The following is a 23,578-nucleotide window of genomic DNA, read 5'->3' on the forward strand; positions in this document are numbered from 1 at the left end:
TCAGCGACATGGGACTGAGAGCCATCTGGCAGACAGGGATGAAAATGAGGATGGATATTTCAGCTTGGGGTGAGCAGCGGGGCAATATTAATGCTTGGTGATATGGCAGGACATATGATATAAGGAAGAAATTCTTTACTGTGAGGGTGGTGAGGCACTGGCACRGGTTGCCCAGAGAACCCGTGGATGCCYCATCCCTGGAAGCATCAAGACCAGGCTGGACAGGGCTTGCAGTAACCTGGTCTAGTGGAAGGTATCCCTGACCATGGCAGGAGGGTTGGAATGARATGATCTTTAAGGTCCCTTCCAACCCAGTCCAYTCTGYRGTTCTTTATTATTTTATGCCACCTCATGAATTTCCCTGTGCTGTATGCTGTCCTCCACCCTCTCTCCCTCTCTTTAGAGCTCCCTGGCCTTCCTGGCTGTGAGGTGCATCAGCATCTATCAAAGAATATTTTGAAATAGTTTCTCTYACGCTGCTGTGGGAAATTATTTACATTGTATCAGTTATTGATACTGAATGGGGTCTTTTGGCAAACCCAGGCCAGGAGGAGATAGTGACATGAATCTCTTTCCACTCYAGTGTCCATGCTTTGAACTGGAGGTAGAGGTGACAACGGGCTCTTTGTAATTTCATCCTGTCATTTTGAATCACACCAGGATCCTTATCAGCAGATCCTTTTTTCCCACAACACACGGCATATTACCCTCAATGGCATTTCCTTTTCAAAACAGCATTCTGTGCTTTGATCAACGTGTAAAGGACAGATGAGAGTTGGGTGCAGTCTGATTTGATCTACCAGCCTGGGATATGAGAAAAAGGAAGGTATTTGCATAATACATAGCTCTGGTTACCCGAGTTAGGGGCTGGTGTATTCTGCAAACTTTCTAGATATAGAAGTGGTAATATTTATGGAGACAACCTTGGAACCAGATTAGAGAGACACACCATCCCAGCAGATTTTATATATTGAAGTCTCCAAACTTAAAGTGAACAAAAGATTCAGTTGCTTTGCACAGTGTGTTAGTGACCAACAGGCAGTTAAAGGGTATGTAAAAATTTCAGTTTGGAGGAAAGGTGMCATCTTAAACTAACTGGGACTTGGATTTTATTCACTTCTAATCCACAGCCCTGGCCTGGTTTTCAATRAGCTGTTAACTTAATCTTTGTAAGTTCTCTTTGTGTTTTGTATAAATAAGCCTTGGACATCCTTAGCTCGTATCCCTCCAGGGCCCATCAAGGAGCATTTACTTATCCTTCCCCCTGCAGGTGTGCCTGCTCCTGCCACAGGTCCAGCAATAAGGGGACCTGGAGGTGAAATGCCACRATGAGCATCTATGGAGAGGCTCAGGACAGGCAGCACAGCCTGAAGCAGCTGCAGCACAGCAGAGGATTTGGACTGTCATAAAGCAGGGCAGCAGTAAGAGCAAGCATGAGGAGAACCAAATAACCTGGAGGTTTCACTAAGTGGGTTTTGCTGTTCAGATACAGCTGTGTCAGTGTTGGAGTAGGAAAGAAGAGCTGTTAATAGCTCCTGGCTCCCAGTGGGGTGCACAGGACCTGTGCCCATGGTCAGTGCTTGGAAACTGGCATGGGGCCATGGGAATCCACGGGAATTCATCCGTGCAGGAAGTTCTCATCCACATATAGCACTTCCTCCCCTGACAGCAGCCACAGGCAGTGCCATGCTCCCATGGCACYGCTGGAGAGGAATTGGAAGCAGTGGGCAGACAGGGGCCTTGGCTTCCCAGGAGGTCCTCTCACATCCTGTGTGATGAGGGCTGGGACATGGGACCTGTCTGGCAAACATCTCCACACCTGTTTTGCTGTATTGAAGTGGGAAGTTAAAAACCTAAATGCAAGTTCTAATCCTCTGAAGAGGGCTGGGAGCAACCTTGGGGCATTGCTTGGTCTGCCTCCTGCTCCAACACAGGACCAGCTCTACTAAACAGTTTCTATACAGGAGCATGCCTACTGCTTTTTAATTTTTTTTTTAATCCTCAGATTTAAAAGTGGAAAGTCCKTACTCTCCCTAAACAACCTTTTCTAGAATTTAACCATTTTCACCCCTATAAAATGTCCCTGAATTAATTAAGTGTTACAGTGTTGAGCTGGCAATATTTTCTTTTAATCCCCAAGGGTAAGAGAACGTAGGCCCTTTCTATTTGGGGCAGTCTTTTATGTATTTGAAAATGGTTATCATGTCCCCACAGCCTTACASCCAGCAGAGATCTTCCCCAGACTAAACACAGATAGTTCCTGCAGTCCCTCTACAAAGCCAGACCCTGCGCTGTTCCCGAGTCCCCACTGGAGTCTCTCCACCAAGCCTCACCTTTCTCAAAACATGATACCTGTGGATGTTTATATGCCCCAATGGGATGTTTGCTTTTTGCACAGCAGCACCATCAATTAACTCTTTGATCCACTCTACTCCAGATCTTTATCTGTAAAAGGCCCAGCTAGCCAGCAGGTTCCTATCTCACATTGCCACAGATCATTATCACATTTGTCTGCGTGACTTGCACCCTACATATTATCAATCCTTTTTCCATTTTGTTGAGGTCATTTTGACTTTGAATCCTGGCCTCCATAGCTCTCCCCAGACAGGTCCCATTTGCCAAAGACTTAAGCATAATTTTTATTCCTCAATTTGKGTYGTTAACAATAATTTTAGTTTGCTCACAGGAACAGGGCSCAGGTTGGGTGGGAGAATCCCAGAATCATTAAGGCTGGGAAAGACCTCTAAGGCCACCRAGACCAACCATTAACCCAGCACTGATCACCATGAAACAGTGTCCCCAAGTGCCACATCTGCATGGTTCTTGAMTGTTTCCAGGAATGGCAACTCCACCATTTCCCTGGGTAGTCTGTTCCAACACCTAACCATCCTTTGGGTGAAGAAATTTTTCATAATATTCAATCTACCCATTCAAASCTTGGAATAAGTTGAAGGTATTTCCTCTTGTCCTATCTCTTGTTACATAGAGGGAAAAGGCCAACTCTCAATCTCTTTTCAGGTGTAGAGAGTAATAAAGCTCCCCCTAAGCCTCCTTTTCTCCAGGCTGAGGCCCCCCACCCTTGTGCTTCAGACCCTTTCTTAGCTCCCTTGTCCTTCTTTGCATATGCTGCAGCCTCTCAATGTCTTTCTGGTCATGAGGGGCCCAAAGCTGAGTCCAGTTTTCGAGATGTGGCCTCACCAGTGCCCAGCATAGGCGGACAGCCACTGTCCTGGTCCTGCTGGCCACGCTGTTGCTAATCCATGCCAGAATGCCCTTGGCCTTCTTGGCCAGCGTGGGAGACAAATAACAGAGGTTCTGCCGGGGCCCACCGTGTGGTGGTCGCAGCAGTGGTGTAGTCCCAGGGCTCTGTAGGATGAAGTGGACCGGTCAGAGAGGCGCAGGCAGTCGGTGCGGGCACGGAGCGCGGTGCGGCCGCAGCGCCTTTGTCCGCGGGCGGGCGGAGGGCGGCGACGCGGTGCGGGCCCATGTGGCCGCAGTGCCGCCCGCCGGCGGGCTGGGCCGGAGCATGTGCAGCTGCGGCAGCACCTGGCAGGGAGCCGCAGCGCCGGGGATGTGAACCAGGCGGGGAGGAAGGCCCTTGACTCATCAGATAAATCCAGCCCCGCACGGCGAGCGAAGGCGGAGGAGGCGCGGCGGCGAGCAGGGGAGGATGGCGGGGGACAGCGAGCAGCGGCTGGAGGAGCAGGGGCAGCCCAGCGGCGGGGAGCCCTTTCTCATCGGGGTCAGCGGCGGCACGGCCAGCGGCAAGGTGCGGGGGGTCGGCGGGGAGCCCCGCTGGGGCCGGGGGAGCTCCGTGGGGTGGCCCCCCATGCCGGGCGCGGCGGCCACATGGCAGCACGGCGGGTCCGAGCGGCCGCCCCGCCACGTGCGCTGCTCCGTGCCGGGCCGCGGGCTCGGGGTGGGTGCCGGGCATGCGGATGGAGCCGGGCGGGCTCGCTGGCTGCCCGCGAAAGGACGAGCCGGCCGAGGCAGCGCGGCCCCCGAGGCCTCTGCCCGGGCGGCGGCCGGAGCCCCGCGGACACGTGGAGCGGGGTGCGGGGTGGGTGTGGGAATTACTCGCTCCTTCTCTCCGACCAGGACCTTGTGTTCCTCTATATCGCCGAGAAGCGGGAGGCAGCCGATAGAGCTGGGGCTGCGCGGAGCAAGGGTGGCCCCAGCTCGGCCGGGATATAGGTGGCATCCCCCCTACAGAATCTTTCTCGTGGCTGTGGTCAGTGCTTTCCCTGTCCACCTTCACCTGCACCGACCCCGGGGGCTGCCCGCCCCGCCAGGCGCCTCGGGGGCGATGCAATTTTTTAATTTTTAGCCCCCCCAGTGTTGTCGGTCGTGCACGGGGGTGCCCTTCTGTGCCCAACTTTGGGGGTAGCAGGAGCGGGAATTCTGCAGCAAATGCTGACTCACGGCGGCAGAACGACCTCCTGGCTGCTGAGCCGGGAGGGGCTGGCCCTTGGCAGCGGCAGGTGGGAGCGGAGCGGGGCGAGGGCTGCGGGGACGGGGCAGYCACCCGCCGGGGCAATGCGGGTGTTCCCGGCAGGCTGCTACACCCAAACTGCAGCGCAGGGCAGCCCTGCGGCTTCTCAGCAATTTATTTTAGTTGTTTCATACGGTGTGTCTGTCTGTATTTGTTTAACCTCGCTAGGTCACTTTCTTAACACGAAAATTGCCTTTTTTTTTTTCCTTCTTATTTAAGAGCCGTAAAACCAGCTCTACAGCTCATCAGCGCTTGTATGCAGGGCAGCATGTTCTACCTGTGTTTTTAAGAAGCGTTTTGGAGCGGATTAATAGATTTTGAAGTAGCYATACCTGTGAAATATTTCTAAATTAAGGAAACTGAATGTAGGCTGGCACAGGAGAAGGATGAGCCTCAGATCTCTCGTTGGATCCGTGTTTGAAGGGGGATCCCTTTTTCACCTGAAGGATGGTGTAAACCCAATGGCTGTACCTCAGCCCAGTGTTTTAAGGATACCTCTGAGTACCCTATTGATTGTTGGACTGCTGTTGCTGCTGCAAGGGAGAAAAATCCAGCTATAACGGGGGAGGGATGGTGAGAGAGGATAAGTCTACTCCAGTGGGAACCAAAGCTGGATTGTTCCTGCAGTACAGCTCCTGGTGACTCAAACACGCTGGGTTTGTCTGTTCTCTGATGCGTGGGTCTGCCTCTCTGTAGTTGTCCCAATAACATCGTGTCTGGCGCTGCTGAACTGTTATGTCTCTGAACACTGTGTCTCAGGCCCACAAGGTAAAAGCAGTGATTACAGTACAATACACCATAGTGGTTCTCAACTTCACAGTGAAAATGCTTAAGAGCAGCAGGCTGCCTTAGGAAAAAAATAGGGAAATGGTCCTTTCTAGCAAGGGAGATGTACTAACTGGCTTTTCCTGTCTCTCAGCTTTGATTTTCCCCCTTCCAGTGACTGCTGGCTGCTAAAAAACYTCTGTGCAGTGCTGTCCGTTGAAGGGAATCCAGCAGGTCACTACAAACTTGGTGGGAAAAGACCGCAAGACACATGCTGGCAAAAAAACCCAAGCATCAGGAAAAAAGGACCTGGGACTTGTGCCCACAGCCCCTCAGATTGACATTTGGTGCAGCTGCAAGGCAGGGGTGTGGGGGGCTGTCCCCCCACTGGCTGGTGACAGTGCCCTGTGCTGCAGCACGTTTTGGGAAAGCAGCAGAGGCTGATGTGGTTTGCTTAGCTAAGGGCTCTCCTGCAGCCAAAATCCAGCCCAGGGGCTGCTGTGCTAGTGTGCCAGCTCTGGCTGAAAACAGTGCTAGCAGGAAAGCAAAGCAGGCACCTTTCCCACTGGGAAAGCGACAAATCCATCCGACTCGCCTTGACACCAATTGAGGGTTGTTGTCGCAGCACGCCCCTTTGGCGGCACACCAGCCCAAAGATAACGGAGGGAATTTGCCTTCCAAGGCTCCCCCCCAGCTCCTCCCACTGCTGCTTTTGGGTCTGRCATGGGGATAACAGGCTCCAGAGTCCCTTCCATCCCTCTTGGTGTACCAGCACGGTCAGGCTCTGGAAGGACAAGATCATGTTTTGTAGCTTGCTGACTTGTGTCGTGTGGTGCCCTGGGGAAGCTGCTGTTGGAAGCACCCAGCCTTCCTAAAGACCTGGGGTTGGTTTGCCTGGTGTTCCTTAAAGGCAAATCTGTGAGAACCCRAGTTCAAAGGCTGAGCACTCTTCCATAGTGACCAAAAGAGGCTTGAGCAACTTTGGCCACTCAAATAGGGGGTAGAACTCTGAGTGCTTTCCTGGTTTTTGAATCTGGAAAGAAATCTGGACTGTTCTGTTGGGAACAAAACTGGGGAGCCGCAGMGGTCCTGGGCAGACTGAGATGCCGCAGCCTCCGCAAGGGCAGTGCCAGCGGCACAGTGGCTGTTTTGAGTCAGCTCAGCTGGGACAGGCTCTTCCCAAAAGCTTGCTGTCCTCTGAAATCCAGGCACTGTGTAGCCTGGACAAGGCTTGCTGCCGTTTCAATGGGTGGAAATGACTTGGCATTAAGACCCCCATCCTGTATCAAACCTGAAGAGGACTGCAACTGCCTTATTTCTTCAGAGGGATTACCAGGCTGGTTCATTCTATCTGCTCTCAAGTGCTCTTGCTAGAGTTCTTGTTTCCCTCTTACTCCCATGGCCTTTGTGCTAGCCACTTCTTCCCTTGCTCCTGCAAGAGATCCCCGACTACCAAGGACTCTGCAGCGTACAAGGCAGGCAGACCCAGGCTGCAGGCTGGAGGAAAGTTCAGCAGMATTCTGAGATGAGCTAGGAAACATTGGGATACCTCCTCACCTCCTTAAGCTCTTCCGGTGTCCTCACTTCRGCTTAGCTGCTGGGACCTTGCAGCTCTGCCAGCAGTGCTGGAGCAGCTCGTTCCTGGCAGCATCTGGTGCTGGGGTGGCTGCAGGGGTGGGAAGAGCTCAAAGAGCTCAGGCTGAAGCTTTAATTGTCCCCATGTGAAGTGAGGTGCTGATTGCTCCCTTCCAAGAGGAGCTTGTGAGAGAAGACAAGTTTTTAAAGGGCTGCTTGCTTTGGTTGGCTGCTCATCCCTCAAATTATAGTGAGGGCTGAATCTGGGTGCCGCTGAAGCTCTGTAGTTGCATCATTTGGGTCTTGAGTTAGCACATCAAGTTCCCAATGTCTGTTTGAACATGCAGCCTCAGAGTTTCCAGCCTGCAGAGCACCAAGATTGCAGCCTGTGTTCAGCCAGGTGTGCTTTTCACTTAACTCCAGTAGGCACTTTGACACTGGGAGGGCTGCCTGAGGCTGGAAGAGTGAGTGGAATTGCCCAGCCAGGGTGGGACAGCCAGTGTTGGCCCYCAGGGAAGGAGCGGCCTGAGCTTCATGAAGCACTTCCATCTCTGAATGGAACTTCTTTTGTGACAGAGCTCAGTCCTCTACCCCAGCAAGGGGGGTCTGGGGGTCACTGCCATGATATCACCACCTGGAAGCTGGCAGAGAAGCCCAGGGGAGATCTGGGAATGACTCCCCGCAGGAGGGGGCCTAACAGGAATTGCAGCAGCCCTGTGCCGGTTCAGCACCATTTCCTGGTGACGTTCGTTCGTGGCTGGCAGGAACCCTGCATCACAAGGTCTGACTTGTTAAACACTGGTGTCAACGTGTGCTAGAGACTCGTCAAACTTTCTAGTAGAACGTTGTTCTGTGCCAGCCCCGATCAGACTGATCCACAGAAYATTTTGATGGCTCAGCCCTTTCCTGTTACTGATGGAATATGTGCTCGTTATGGAGCCTGCTTACCACAGTCCYGTGGGCTCAGCCAGCTCTGGGCTATGGAGTTTGCAGCAGGGGCTTGAGAAAAATATCCTGTCCCTAAAATCAGAGGATTGGGAGGGATTGTTTTAGAGGGCTTGTTTTCCTCCCTGCACGTAATCTGTGTTTGGAGCCTCTGTGTGTGCCTGTTTATGCTCCAGCCCGGGATTGCTGATCACATGCACAGTATCCCAGGGTGAGTGAATAGAAACCTGGCTATCCCCTCCTGCGCTGGTTGGCCTGTGGCTCACAGAGGGAGAGGCAGGGATGGTGAACTTGCCTGAGAATGCTCTGGGTGGAGGCCCAGGATTTTGGTACGAGAATAGTAAGTTTCCAGTCGGGGAGTTGCTGTACGTATGTGCTCCATTCAGACTGGAAAGGACAGTGTGGGTCATGAACTGGCTCTCTGCAGTCACAGGCAGACATTTGACTGATACCCTTGAGACCCTTCCCAGTTTGGTGTCTTTTATTGAGTGTGTCATCCCAGTCCAAGCTCTTCYTGGTACACTATAATTGCCATAACCTTCGAGAAGAGACCAACATCTGTAACTCATGTGCTGCAGGAGATAAGGGCAGYGTGCTATAGAGGACAGCAGAGAAATGAAACAAATAATTACAGTGGTTCCTTATGCTTGATCTGAGGGAAAATCCTGTCAGACCACAAAACTGGAGACTGTTTTATCCACAAAGGTGTGATGAGGACACTCCAACAAGGCTGCTGCGGGTGCAAAGCCATTTCTAGCCTTTGCCAAGCCTGCTCGCATCCAGATCCTGCAGGAAGGGCGTTATGGCAGTGGTGTCCCTGGAGATAACCTCTGGGCTCCTCTCCCGGTGGGATGTGACTGCTGCWGTCTGTCCTTGCTCCTGGCTGTGCTGTGGGCCAAGGGCATTGCTCTGTTGGAGAGGACTGTCCTCATGAGAAGCGGCTTGGCTTGGGGTGAGCAGCCTGCAGCAGTGGCAGGAGACTGTGCCTCTCCTCCTTCCATACTGGAGCCCAGCACATGCCTCTCATTTTGCACAACCCTTTTCCTCCTCCTGAGGGATCTGGCAGCTTCAGTGTTTCTTTGGGGCTTTCTTTTTTCTGGGTAAGTCACTTCTGCTGGGTGTCCTATCTGGAGTCCCTAAGAAGATGAGAGGTTGTCCCTGCARCTGGAATGGGAACTTGGACATCCCCCTGTAGTGCCCCTGGGGATGGACAGACTGCTCTCAGCATGTGGGTTTTAGCATCCTCACCTGCACAGGGCTTAGGAGTTCCTGCTAACCCAGGACAGGCCTTACCCTCTCCAGGGGCAGAAACACTGCCACAGCAAGCCTGGGGCTGGAGGCATCAGCTGTGTCCTGCCTGGCCCCTTCTCATGGTGGTTCAGGATGGTTGAGTGTGGCACAGTCCATCAGCTTTCTCCTTAATACCCATCGGAAGTCATAATTCRCTGGCTGATCAGAGCTACCCAAGAGGGATTGTGGGATAATCTGCATAATAATGTTGGGGAATTAGTCAACTCCTGAAGAATATCTGAGCAGCTGGCTATAAGCCATGAGTGAATATGAATTAAATGTAATTAATATATTCCAAATAAATGTCAGAGGTAGGCCTCCAAACACCCGTCTGTGGAGTTTCTTCCCCTGTGTTCCACCTCTCTCCTTTTGGGAAAACATGTTGGATTTCTTCCCCAGGTGCCCTCTGAATCTTCCCTTCCCAGCAGAATAAAGCTGTGCTTCTTCCTTGAACACTGGCTGTTTGTGTGCTTGGTTCAGAGGAGGAGTCCTGCAAGGGGAGCTGCAGCTGCTTCTGTTCAGGAATAACCTCTCGGAGCTCTCGCTCGTGGTGCTGTGCTGATGCCTCCCTCCCCAGGATCTGGGTGAGGTGTGGGTTGGTTTGCACAGCTTTCCCAGGAGCAGCTCGAGCACAAAGCCTGGGGGAGGGYAGCTCCGGGGGTTTGCTCCTACCTGGGGCCGAGTTCCCCTCGCTGCAGTGTGTGGGAAGTCATGACCGATGGCAGGAGCCGGGGTCCCTCCCTGCCCGCATTCTTGGAAAGTCTTGCAGCCGTGCCGTGTGGCTACCATGGGAAAGGTCTGCTTGGCAACCAGGGAGGCTCGSAGGCTGCTGGGTCCTGGCTATATTTAGTTTTAACCAAGTTCTGGAGGAGGGGAAAGCTTTTGCTTGAGAAAGCATCCTGTTGCTGGGAGTCTGCTGCAGCTGAATCACCGGTGTTTGATGAATCCTGTAAGGCACAGCTGGTGATGGGGCTCAGATCCTAGGGCTTGTGCACTGAGATCACATCACCTTTCTCAAGTCATCCTCTTTACTCCTGGGCTCCTTGGAGGAGAAACAATTGTTTTCTTTGTCCCTGGGAGAAGCARTTAGGAATTGGCAAAGGAAGGAATCTGAGCCCAGGCTGCCCCTTCAAGTGGGTGCTAAGTGCATGTTGTCAGCATGTGTCCCCTGCATCCAGGCTGGATGCACACTGGCACAGTGCTTTGGAGTCATGTTCTATTCTTGCTCTTACTGGGCATCCTGGGTCTCCCCAAAGCTTGGCTGTGGTAATTTCCAGTTACTGGTGGAACTTTSACAGTCACACATGCATGCTGCGCTGGTTTAGGGATATGTCATTTATTTGGGGGGACTCTTCCTGAGGCCAGGAGTTTCTGTTCCCATTGTGTAGGGGAGTTTCCAAGCTCTCTGTTTCTGGTTTTTCTTCCTCCTTAACAGTGGRTGTTTATCAACCAAAGGGGATAAGGGCCGGTCCAGCTGTAGGAGTTGTTCAGGCTGGGATCAGTGTCTGCCCCGTGTGAGACATTGTTGTTCCTATCACAAATGGTGGTGAGAAAGGGAAACACCTTCACTTGGAGCTCACTGAGGTTTGCTGCCCTACTAAGGCAAGCTGAACACAGCACTGGGGTGGAGGAACATGCCCTGACCCTATGTTCTGCTGCACTTAATGCAGCTAATATGTGAGCAGTGCCTGGCCCACACCTGCAGGACCAAGGTGACGTGCGTGCCTCTTCCCAGAGGCTGGAGGTGACATCCCTGCTCACCCAGGCACTATGGTGTGCTGAAACTGAGAGCAGGATGTCCTTGTGGTTGTCTTTTCCTAGCACTTCTGYGTCCCCTCCAGAGCCCACCAGGGAAAGGGGAAGGGTCCATAGTGTCTGCCAGGCTGCTTTTTCCAAGAGGCACCATCCACCCCAGAGCCCTGGATGGCAAATGCAGCTGGGATACAATCTGTTTCCTGCTGYCAAGGGATACTTTCTCCTTGGGTTTTTCTCACCGTCGGGTGTCTCAAGTTGTGGGACATGTGGAGGATGATTTTCAGAGCTGATAGAGACTCTTCTGCATAAGATCAGTGTGCATAAGTTAGAAGAAAGACTGGCACTGTTTGGCTGATGYTCTGAAATGATTTTGTTGCCCATCCACGTGCTGAGATCCATGGGGAGAGAGTGAATGCAAATCCACGTGTTGCTTGGAGCCCTGCTCCCTCCCCTGGGCTGGGGAAAGCAGTTTCTGGTGTAGATCCACATGGAATCTGGGGATTTGTCTGGGTGGCTGTGCTGAAAGCTGGTTTATTCCTAATGGCAAAAGGCCTGGGAAGTTTGGTGTGCTCAGCACCTGTGGCCAAGGCTGAACTCCGCTGCACTGTGTCCCGGTGCTGCACGGGAAAGCAGCAGGGACTGGGGGAGAGAGTGGACAGGAAAAGTGAAGAGAGGCACCGAACACACCCTGGTTTTGCAARACCTATGGGATACAGCTGGATAAGCCGTAGGGTTGATGCAGGCCAGARAAGGATGTGGGGAGAGAGAAAACAGAGGAAACGGAGAGCAGACTCCGGCTTTGTCAGTGTGTGCCGAAGGGCRAGTGACTGGCACGGACTTGCAGGGCTTTGTTCTGGGTGGGAGCAGCTTGCTGCCAGGCAGTGCTGCCAGTGTGGCTCTGGAAGCACAAATTGCCAGCTRGGAGAGGCAGGAGAAGAAGGTGGCATGCTCAGAAGACCCCATCCCTGACCTGAAGCCTGAATTTGTGCCCAGGGCTGCCCAGACCGCTGTGGTACAGCCAGAGCCGGTTCTCTCCGCAGCAGAGCTGTGTRTGAGTCTCTCCAGCTAGGCTGGGGCTGAGTCACAGCCCAGTGGTCGCAGCCAAGTCAGGTCAGCCTGGCCTGGAGGGAAGAGACAGTCTCTGGAGACGGGAATGCTGTCAGTTCTTCCAGCTTCTCAGGCAAACAGCCTTGCCCTCTGCCTGCCGGGGTGACCTCCTCTGCCAGGCACGCACTCCCCTCCCTGTTACCTCTCACCAGCGCTGTTTTCAGCTCTGTGGCTGCAGGTTGCCAGCCAGGCATGGAGCCTATTTGGCTCCAGGAGGTGGGAGTGTGGAATGAGCCACTGGCAGGCTGGGGTAGGCAGGCTGGGGCAAGCACACTGCTCTTTGCAGGGTAGGAGGCTCAGCATTTTTGGCGACTGGGGCCAGGAGCAGCTCGGCTGGGCATTTGCAGCCAGTGTGATTCCCATGAGGGGAAGCAGCTCACTTTGCACAGGAACACCTCCTTTGCCCCAAGCACTGGGTGCCAAGGGGCAGGAGCAGARCCTGACCTTGACTCTCACTGGCCAGGGCAGTGCTGGCTGCCAGGCAGCGATGCATTTACCACCAGTGCATTGCACAGCAGCCAAGGACTCTCATGGCTRAGGAGAAGGGACTGGGGCAGGCTTTGGGAATTGTCCCCCAAGCTGTGCTCTGGGTCATGTCGCAATGGCAGCCACACAGCCAGTGCCTGCCCTRGTGCCAGCAGGGTTGGTGCCAGCCACCCTCTGCTCCATGTGCAGTGTGAGGTGCCCGGTCCCTGTGCCAGCAGCGCTCGGCAGCCAGGGCCACGTGGCTCCTGAGCCGCTGACTCTGCAGTGCCCTGAGCCTCGCTGTGCCAACAGGCACCAGGATGTGCTCGCTCCTCCCAGCCCTGGCAGCTGTGGCAGAGATCCCTGATTAAGTCCCAAGGCTCTCTTCCTCGTGCCTTCTCATCCTGGGCTTTGTTTGCTCTCCCTCTGAGGATTCTCTCATATTGCAGTGGGGTTCTGGGCTGCATTAGGGCTGAGGAGCCAGTGCTGCTTTCTCAGGGAGGAGGTTCAGCCCTGGTGCCCCAYGCAGCTCTGCTCCTTGGGGAGCTGCCTGGCTGGCTGGTGTGATTGGGGCCCCTGGGCATGTGGCTGAACCCCAGCAGGAGCCAACTGTTCCCTGCTGCCACTTATGCCCAGAATAGGAACTGTGGGCAGGCCACAGGGGCGGAGGAGAGGGTGGCAGGCAGCAAACTTAGTGTTGCTGTCACACTAAAGGGTACCATGGTGATGCCTCTGGAGCACTTTTCCCTCAGTGGCTTTGGGCTGTGCCTTTGGGAAAACCACAGACTCCTGGCTGGAGGTCCAGCAAGCAGGAGTGGGTGTTACCTGGGGACATCCTCCCTSTGCCAGCTGCTGATGTGCTTCCTTTGCTGTTCCTTTCCCAGTCGTCAGTGTGCTCCAAGATCGTCCAGCTGCTGGGCCAGAACGAGGTGGACTATCGCCAGAAGCAGGTGGTGATTGTGAGCCAAGACAGCTTCTACCGGGTCCTCACCTCMGAGCAGAAATCCAAAGCACTCAAAGGCCAGTTCAATTTTGACCACCCAGGTGAATGGAGAACAKCACTGGGGCTCTGCCATGCACTGTGGTGTGAGGGTTGGAGTGGGACCCCCAGCTGCRGCAGCAAAGAGCCTGCATGGACATTGGGGCTCTGAATCCACATGGGATGGGAGTGGGTGCCTTAAGTAAGCTCTGGAGGAGTGGCTTCATCCCTAGCAGGGTGGCTGAGGAGCACCTGTGTCCCCTGCTCTGTGTCTCTTGGAGAAGAAATGGGGTGCATTGTCTGGGATGAGAAAGAGCAGGTTATGAACCCTCAAACTCCTTAAGATCTTCTTCCTGCAAAAACATCCCCCAGTTTGAACACCTTTTTCATAGAACCGTCAAATAGTTTGGGTTAGAAGGGACCTTAAAGGTCATCTTGTTCCAATACCCTTCACAAGAGCAGGCTGCAGAGGAACAGATTGGTTTTTGGTGCAGCTGAGTCAGGCCCAGAGAGATCTGGCCTGGCAGAGTCCTTGGAGCCAGCAGCTCTGTGTTCTCATTCAAGGAAAGAACCAGCTGTGCAGCTGCTTGGCAAACCCTTCCACCGAGGGGACCCTGCCCTGTCCCTACAACAGGGGCTCTTTGAGCCATCTCTGGGCTCCATGGGGAAATTCCAGAGCTGCTGTCCCTTCGTCCCCACGAGGACAATGGCCAGAGGCAGTGAGCACTGAGCAAACAGAGCCCTGTCTGTGCGGCAGCTCAATGCTGGAACACTGCTGCAGTCTCTGCAGGGGCTGGAGCCCTGGAGGAGATGCTTTCCCGTGCCCGGGCTGTCAGGGCTGCCCTACAAGGACAGTATTGATCTCTGAGAGCCACATCCCAGGCTGGTGCAGATCCACCCAGCCCCGTGGCTCCGGGACAGCCAGGCCTTGCCTCGCCCCCGGGGAGGTGCAGGGCTTTCCTCCCGTGTCTGTGTGTCCCCGGTGCGAGGTGCCAGCAGCTCTGGCTTGGGCGAAGCTCAACGTTTGGTGGGTGGGAAAGGTTKCAAAGCTGCCTCGGGTAACGTTTCCTCTCTCCTCAGATGCCTTTGACAACGAGCTGATCGTGAAAACGCTCAAAGAGATCACAGAAGGGAAGACGGTCCAGATTCCTGTCTATGACTTTGTCTCCCACTCCAGGTCTAACAGCTGCTCCTGCCTTGCCGTGCCTCTGCTAACRCCCCATGGGCCGCACCAGCCCTGCCCTCGCCCAGCTCCCGCCCCTGCTTGGGTGCCTAACCTGCCAGCACAAAGTTTCCATCCTAACTCCTCCAGCCCCTGGGTTAGAGCATCCCAGGCAGATACAGGCACAGGCTGAGGGTCTGGAAAGCTGCATAGCCATGCAGACATCCTGCAACATGCAGGCGCCAGTGCAGGGGAGTTATGACTCCCCTTCTCTTTCCCTGTCCACGCCTCCTGTCCCCATAAACTCGGAGTYTGCAGCTTTAGCAAGTACTCCAGGCTCAGACACCCTGGCACTGCCAGGAAAGGAGRAGGACAGCAGTGCTTGCTCCTCTAACATTCCCCTTGCATGCGTTCAGCTTGTTTCTGCATGCCCGTGTTGGTCGTGGATGATGCGACTCTGCTCCTATTCCCACAAAAGCGCTGTGCTGTCAGGGAAGTGCTGCCTGCTTCCCAGGGAAGCACAGCTGGCCACATCGATTCCCATGCAGAGGCTTTCCTGGGCTTTCTGGCTTGGCACATAACACTTGTGAGCAGCAGCTGTCCAAGGTGGGGGGAGAAGGGCTCGTGTGCTTCCYGCTTTGCTGTTTATCCTTCCAGGAAGCGTACGTATGCCTTGGATTCCCTTCACGGCGGTGGGGTAGGTCTGCCCCCTCCTCGGTCGCCCCCCTGGTGCAGCAGTGGTGTCCCAGGGTTGGAGCAGTGCTTAGGAGCACCGCTGTYCCCCCTCCCAACCTCTCTTTTGCTCCCCACCTGTTCCCCCGCACATTTTGACAGTCCCTCCCCCCGGCAGGAAAGAGGAGACCGTGACCGTGTACCCTGCCGACGTGGTGCTCTTCGAAGGCATTCTGGCCTTCTACAGCCAGGAGGTGCGGGATCTCTTCCGCATGAAGCTCTTCGTGGACACGGACGCAGACACCCGGCTGTCCCGCAGAGGTGAGGCAGCCACACAAACAGCCCGTGACTGATCTGGGCAGCTGCTCACAGAGAGAGGCAGGGGACAGTGACCAGAGCAGAGCTGGAGTTGGCACAAAGCTGCGAAGAGCCGGGCAGCTTTTCCCCTGCAGTGCAGAGTGTCACTAGGGCAGCTTGTGGCGGCAGGAGAGCACCTCGCCGCRTGTCTCTTGGGATTCAGTGGGATTTTTGCTGCTTTGGCTGGGATTCCTGCTTTGATGTAGGCAGCAGTGTGACTACTGAGCGTGCCGTGTCCTCACATGGCCCCGTGGCACCAGCCCAGTGCCAGCAGCTGAGCAGCGACTGCTGCCAGTCAGCAGATGCCAGCGGGGAAGGGTGCAGTGGGCAAGGCAGAGCATCTGGGCAGTCCAGGCAGAAGGCAGAGCCTGATGGATGCACTCAGGGGCTGTGGGTGTGCTCTGATGATGGCATTTGGGCATAAGGGTGGTGTATGTAGGAAGTCTGGTTGTGCATCTCAACCCAGCATGGAGCATTTATGTGGTACCTGGCACTGGAGGGTTTTGGGGCAAAGAGCCCTGGAAACCAGAGCATCCCTCTTTAGGATTCCTCATGTCCTGCTGGCTTGGCTGTGGGCTGCCAGCTGCCACAGGAGRGACTGCAGCCCTGCAGGGCCTGTGGTGACTTGAGGTGCCCTTCATTTCAAAGCAGCCTTTAGGAGTGGGGTCACTGATGTAGCATCTCCTGGGTGACTGAAAAAACATTTGGGGACTCTTGGGGCAGAATTCACTTCTGTCTGAACTATCCCTAACCCTGCCTGGCTCTGACTGGACGCCTGGGGGTGCAGAAGATGATTTAGAGSAGCAGTTCCTTCCAGAACTCTGTGCTGTGACGAGGGGAGCGCGTCTCAGTGCGTCACTCTGGGACTGTTGTGTGCMTGGGACTGTTCCACTGTGCAGTGGAGCTGGTCTTGCCTGCCCTCCTGCTGTCAGATACATACAGAGCCTCCTCAGCTGCTGGGGTGTCATCAGCTCTGATTAACAGCTCCTTTTTACGAATCCCTCTTGACCCTGCCCACTGCTCTTGCATGACTCACACAGGGAGGTGACAGCGCAGTCATTGCAGGGAGATGTATTASCAGGTCACAGATCTGCACTTGCAGGATCCCAAAATGTGAGCCCTAATCCCTTACACTGTGCTGTGCAGGAGCTCAGAGCSACACCCAGCCACGAGGGTAGGACAGTGTTGTGGTGTGACCCCAGCCAGCAGCTCATCCCCACGCAGCTCCTTGCTCAACCTSCCCTGGTGGGAGAGAATCAGGAGGGTAAGAGTGAGAAAACTTGTGGGTAGAGACCAAGACAGTTTGATAAGTAAAGCAAAAGCCACAAGCCAAGCAAAATGAGGAATTCATCACCACTTCCCSTGGTGTTCAGGCAGGTGTTCAKCCRTGCTCAGGAAAGCAGGGCTCCGTYGTGTGTAACGGTTATGTGGRAAGACAAATGTCATCACTTCGAATGTCTCACCTTCCTCCTTCTTACCCCATCTTTATATCATGTATATGGTATGGAGCATCCCTTGGGTCAGCTGGGGTCAGCTGTCCCAGCTGTGTCCCCTCCCCCTCTGGTGGGGTGGGGTGAGGAGCAGCAAAGGCCTTGGATCTGTGTAAGCACTGCTCAGCAATAACAAAAACATCCCTGTGTTATCAGCGCTGTTTTTAGCACAAATCCAAAACACAGCCCCATACCAGCCACTTTGAAGAAAATTAACTCTATCCCAGCCAAARCCAGTGCATTTTCCACCCCTTATTCCAAACCACTCACATCATGCCCAGGTCCCACACTGTCCAATATGTTCTCATTACCTACCACCTCTTGTCCTGTCCTCTGATGTAACACACAAATATCAATCCTGTGTTTTATGGATCATCCCTGTAACACATCCCCCAAGTGTCCACTATGTTAATTTAGCCCTTGACTTTGAGTTCCATCTGTTCTGGTGGTCATTCAGGACAGCAGAAGTTCGTGTGGAGTTAGTGGGTCACTGCTGCACTCATGCTTCTGCTTGTAAGGCTTGTATATCTCCCAGCCACTATCAATCACTTCAAAAAGGGCAGCTTTGCGGATTGAGGTGCTGGTGTCTCCTAGTTGCTGCAACTCCTCATTCTCCTGGTAGGAATCTGGCCATTYCCCTGCCATCAGCAGCTGGTATGACCACTGCAGCATCAAATCTGTTTACTGTGTGTCTGCCTGTCATTTCTGGGAAAGGATAGCCTGGGTGCCAAAGGTATAATCATGTCCSTGGAACGTAGCTGGAGGCAGCTCACAGCAAAAGTTGGGATCTTGAGTAGTGATGTGGTCCTGAGTCATCTTTGTGTCCCAGAAGTCCTGAAGGGTTGCAGTAACTGGGTTTTCAGCTGGGCARCAGCAGGAGATGAGGTTCCTGGAAACGCAGCTGACAGCTCAGTTAATCAGTGGTGCTGGTGTTCAGTAAGTGCAGCTCACACTGTCCCCATCTCGGTACCTCTCCCCAGAAATGCTGCTGGCAGAGTGCAAGGGGCAAGGTCTGCCAGGTACCTCAAACAGGGCTCCGTGGGGATCAGGGACCTGGTTCTGACTAAGGTCACTCGCTGCCCTGTCCTTGGCCGGTTTCCCTAAAACAGAGACCAGGTCCAGTGTCACGTGCATGTTTTGGGTCCAGTTTAAGTCATGTCTGCCTGCTGGTTTCAAAGGGGTGCCGATCTGTCCTTGGGATATTTGCCTGCCCTGCAAGCAWTCCCTCTGGATAGGGTGTGTGATCTTAGCCTGGGCCATTGGGACCTGCTGCTTTGGGGCCAAGTACAAATCAGGGGGTGTTTGACTTGTGTTTGTGTGTGGGGCGATTGCCCTGCTGTGGTGTGCCCTGGGACCAGGCAGGAGAGCTTTGCCCTGTCAGGACCAGTCCCTGCATGGCCCACAGGCCTCCTGCACCCCAGAGTGGCGACAAATAGRGTGTGGGCATAGCAAACAAGAGTTTGATTTTCCCTGCCTGTGTCTCTGTTGTTTGAGCTGGGGCTTGCTCCTGCTCTCCGGAGAGGCTGGCTCGAGCAGCCTGGTTTCTGGAGCAGGCAGGGAGCTGGCACCTCTCCTGCTGCCAGTCCTTTTCCCCCATCACTTCCCCCATGCAGGGCTGTGAAAGGCCACGCTGTGAAGCTGCTGGCYGAGGGCAAACAGAGCCGTGGGGACAGTGCCAGACCAGCAGTGTCCTGGCCCTGAGAACACACGGGCAGGGGCTGCCGAGCAGGTCAYGCAGGCTGGCAGTGCTGTGCCTTGGCTCTGCCCGGCACATGGGGGAAGGCTCATTCCAAAYCCAGTGCCAGGCACTCACATGCTGGGGCAAAGCCAGCAGCCCCTTGGGGACAGCCAAGAGCCGTCTGCTCGGCTRCAGGGCTGTTTTGGCTCTTCCCCACGGGATTGAATTCCTGCTGAACTGGGGCACTTGTCCACGCTGAAGTGRCTTCAGACTGGAGATGGCACTGGCCCAAATAGCTCATGCAAACAGGGTGAAAGGCCTGAATGGCAGAAGAAGCAAGAGGCCAGTTTGCTCTCCTGCCTTTGGGTTTCTCCTGAGCTGAGCTGCCCCAAGCACCCCCTCAGCCTCTGGGCCACCTCGCCTGGGGACAGCACAAGGGGCCTGGCAGAGCTGGGCTGGTGGGTGAGTTTTACTCTCCTCACTTGTGCAGACATGAGTTAAACCGTGCCTTAGTGTGTGTGTGGGTGAACCCCACTGCTTTTCTGTTCTTGGAGCACCTCTGCACTGGGATGAGTGAGAGAATGCCCCGTTGGGCAGGACTGAGTGACAGGAGGCAGGTAAAGTCGAGGCTGGGAACACTCAGCACTGGGCTGGCACTGGTTACAGCTGGAATATGCAAGCAGAGCTGAGAAGGGCAGGAGGCCAARCAAAGCCCTTGGTCAGGTCAGCCAGCCCTTGGCTCCCAGAAAAACTTGGAAGCAGGTTAAAAGCGTGTAACTGGGCTGGGATGTGCTCACACACATGGGCTGCAGCTTCCACCATGGAGATCTCAGGCAAAATATCCGGGGATTGGCTGAAGGCTGTACTGAAGGGAAGGGGTGGAGAGATCTTGACTGTGCCTTCCATCTCCCCCTCAGTGCTACGAGACATCAGTGAGCGAGGCAGGGACCTGGAGCAGATCCTGTCTCAGTACATCACCTTCGTCAARCCTGCCTTYGAGGAGTTCTGCTTGCCGGTRAGTCAGAGCAGTGACASCCACGTGAGGCTCCTGAACGTGCCCCATGCCCTGCCCAGCTCCTCAGGCAGGAGCATTTTGTGCCCAGAGCTTGGGTCAGCCTTCCGTGCCCTGCTCCCTCCCTGCGTTCTGGCCAAGGCAGGGGTGCCAGTGCTGGCCAGGGCAGGGTGTGATGGGGATTATTTACACAGCCACTGCCTTCCTGGTGAGATCACCCTTCCCTTCGGGAAGGCAGCATGGCCAGAGAATTCCCTCCCTGTGCAGGGGCTGACAAACCACTGGGCAGCTCAGCCTGGGAGGGAAGATCCTTGGCTGTATTTAGCCAGGGAATGGAAGGTCRCTGCCCCCAGGCAGTGTTTGCTGTGGCTGCCTCCTCTTTTGGGCCGTGCTGCCTGCCCTTTTTGCCCTGCATGCTGCTGGCTTTATGCTGATGAGAGCAGGAAAGCTTCTTCCTTCTCTCTGTGAATGGGATGTGGCCTTGCAGGTTGCATTTCCTGGCTGGTGAGTGGCCAGGGTGACATGGCCTGCCTRGAGAAAGGAAGCCCCTTCGGGAGCCGGTAACAGAGGCAGGCTCCCCAGCAGACAGGGACTGTGCGTGTAGGATCCACTGCAGTCCTGCAGATTTGCAGGGGAAATTGCACATTTGCAGGATCAGCCATTGTACACCTTTCTTTGCTCTCATGGAGAGCCTGTACCTTGGTTCTTAAGGCTTTTCAAACAGATRTGATGGTTATATGAGGATTCTTTTTTTTTTCTGGAGCAAGTGAACCAGCAGAGTCCTATAACCTGGGAGCTGCTGGTCAGCACCACAGGCAGGAATTAACCTGTGCATCCTACCTTAGGAACATCTCTTTGCCTGTCTATCTGGTCAGCTCTGCCCTTTGCCATAAGAGGGCTTGATTCTTTCTCTGCTACAGGATCTTTTCCTGGCTCTTGCACAGCTCCCTTTTCTCAGCCTCACTCAGGGCTCTGGGGACCAATTACAAAGCTCAGAAAGGCTTTTCCTGAGAGGCACATCCAGCTTGCAAGGCTCCCCTCTATGCAARTCCCCAGCAAGATAAATCCAGAGTTTTTCAAAGCAGCTGATGCTGCATCWGGCTCTCCTGATAAAGARTCTGTGGGAGAATAAAGTGTGAAAYGAGGGCAGAAAACTGCCTTATTTCTATCCACAGCTTTTCAAGGTCTGCTCCCACTTGCAGCCTGGTGGYTGGCTCAGCTGCAGAGCAGCTGCGGGCTCAGCATCCACTGTTGCTGTTATTTGACTCCTAAACCATCTCTGGGCCAAGTGGTCCAGCATTGAAGTGGTCCAGCATGTCCTGGTGATTTTTGATATGTCTGGAGGTGCTTGGAGGTGTCGGGTGACACCCGTCACCCAGCTGGCTTGGTGGAGCTTGGCTGTCAGTTGTAAAACTGACACAAATGGGGAGGAAACTGAGACTGGCACCTGCAGGTGAAACTAGGTCAGGACTGGTGTCCTGAATCACACCTTCTCTGCRAGTGATGCTGTAGGGTGTCCTCCCCGCTTTGCAGGCAGATCTTGTGCCTGTGCCCAGGCACACCAACCCGTGCAAGTCTGGATGGATTCRGGGGAAGGATGTTCCCAAGAGCATCAGCTGCTGGAGTCTTGTGATTATGAGGCTTCTTAATTGCAGGATTTGTTAGGGTGCCTCTTACTGGCTTCTGTATGAGCTCATGGAAATGGAGTCAGGGCAGAAACACAGAGCAGGACACAAGAGCGTTCAAAATGTATTGTCAGCARTGATAACACACCCACCTCCCAGTGGGTTTGGGTTTGGCAAGGAGAGGGCAAGGACCTGCCACAGGGAGCGGGGACAATGCCCCAGCCTGGTGTCTGTCCACTTTCCCTGTAACACGGTGCTCTCTCTCCTCCCAGACCAAGAAATACGCTGACGTGATCATTCCCAGAGGAGCAGATAATGAAGGTAAGRACCCAGGCCCTGCTGTTCTGCCCTGGCAGCCAGCTTTGGGCTGTGGCTGTTGCAGTGGTTGGGTTGGAGGGATGAGCCTGGAGCGTTGGTGACTGGGAGTTTGTGTTTCTGTGATCAGGCCTGAGAGCCCCTATGTGCAGTGCCTCCTGGCTGGCTCCTGGTTCATCCCACACTGAGGGGACTGTGCAGCTGCCACAGCCAGGTGGAAACGTGCCTGCAATCGGCCTGACCCTGATTCCATGGCCTGAGGGGCAGAGGGGTGAGGTCCCACAAGGTTGGGACAGGAAGGGACAGCATTGGGAGGGACAGCAGGGGCACCAGCTCTGGTTGATCTGCAGCCATCCTAACGCCGTCTCTCCCCTTTTGCTCGCAGTGGCCATAAACCTGATAGTGCAGCACATCCAGGACATTCTTAACGGAGGACTCAGCAAACGCCAGAGCAACGGGTACCTGAATGGCTACACTCCCCCGCGCCAGCGGCAGCCCTCAGAGTCCAGCAGCCGGCCCCACTGACCCGGGCAGAGGCCGCCGGGCCCTGCCACGGCCCCTCTGTACATACTGTCCACTCRTTCCCCCCTTATCTATTTAAGAAACCAGACGGAGATGAATGCCTTTAATTTTGTATGTTCGAATTGCCGAACGAGAAGCAGCCGGTCGCTCGGGAGCCCGGACCACCCTCAGCTCCCGGCCTCGCTCAATAACTCCTCCAGCACGGAGCCGGCTATAAATCTCTATAAATATAGAATTGCTCTATTTTTGTGTAAATGCAGAATAACGTAAAATTACTTGCCGTAAGGTATTTGCCAGGCTCAGTGTCGCTGGGAGGGACTGGGAAGGGGGTCCTGGGAGATGTTGGTGTCAGGATCTTCACCTCAAAGGCGGTAAGGAAGGAAGAGCGTTCAGCAGCKGCTTTAGGATCACTGTGGTGTCCATCCCAAGGAAAGGCAGTGGCAGCTTGAGTGTGGCCTGAGTGTTACACCTGGGCTGGGATTGCCTCCTCCTGCAGTTGCTGTTCAGGTCCGAGCAGCCTGGTCTTGGCTGGCAGGTGGTGCACGATGCTTCTTGCAGCTGGGAGAATGATGTGGAATATCTCCCCGACTCTCTGCACCTCCAATTGTCAGCCTTTCAACAGCACCCCATTCTGTGCCTGACTCCCCTTCCATCACAGGCGTGGGGTTGCTGTTACACCCTCCAGTGAGGACCTGTAAGGTGGTGCTGGGTATGTGGCCATACCAACATGGCCTTTTCAGCAGTCTCACTGCCTGGCTTTTGTGGGGGCAGCACCTCTGAATACCTTCAGCCCCTCTGGAGCTTGGTGGCCATGTCTGGTAGCACTGCCAGATGACCCTGGGCTGACCTGAAGGTCAGAGATGTGTCTCATGCCTCACTTGGACTGGTTTTRCTCKTGTATGGGGGATTTTGGGGSTTGTGAGGTATGGTTAAGGGAGAACCAGCCTCTTCTAAAAGAAAGGGGCAGTGGGTGATAAAAGGCAGCTGCTGAGCTGCCATCTGAAGGGCTCGGCAGTGTGTGGTGGCCCCTGGGCTGCCTCACATCCCCATGTGGGACATCCATAAGTCCCAGCTGGGTACTGTGAAACTGGGWACCCAGCAGTCCTCTGCTCCCCATTTCCAGAGCATGCCCTTGCCTGTCCTGTGTCCCTTTCACCATGTGCTGGTGCAGGACACTGTCCCTGCAGTATGTTGTCCCAAAGGCTGCCCAGGCAGTGCTCTCCCTCACCCAAGGGTGACAATTAGTCTCTCCTAACCTGGTRGAGCTACAGCAGCCATGTCCAGAGAGGCCTGGTGGGGTTGTRCTGCAGGTTTAGGGATGGCTGGAGAGGGCTCTGCAAGGTGGGCYAGTTGGGCTGGGGCAGGGGCTTGG

General features: G+C 54.7%; 1 protein-coding gene across 1 annotated transcript; it reads left to right on the forward strand.

Moving 5' to 3' along the window:
* Positions 1–3,500: 3,500 nt before the first annotated feature.
* On the forward strand, positions 3,501–23,578 carry UCK2 (uridine-cytidine kinase 2). Its single transcript, XM_057383034.1, has 7 exons — positions 3,501–3,769; positions 13,279–13,438; positions 14,454–14,550; positions 15,386–15,528; positions 19,650–19,747; positions 21,642–21,690; positions 22,070–23,578. Exons 1-7 carry the CDS (start codon positions 3,671–3,673, stop codon positions 22,207–22,209), a joined length of 786 nt encoding a protein of 261 aa, XP_057239017.1. The 5' UTR covers positions 3,501–3,670; the 3' UTR covers positions 22,210–23,578.

Source organism: Malurus melanocephalus, unplaced genomic scaffold (assembly GCF_030028575.1).
Source record: "Malurus melanocephalus ecotype Western Australia unplaced genomic scaffold, MMel_1.1 scaffold_604, whole genome shotgun sequence".
Classification (NCBI taxonomy): Eukaryota; Metazoa; Chordata; class Aves; order Passeriformes; family Maluridae; genus Malurus; species Malurus melanocephalus.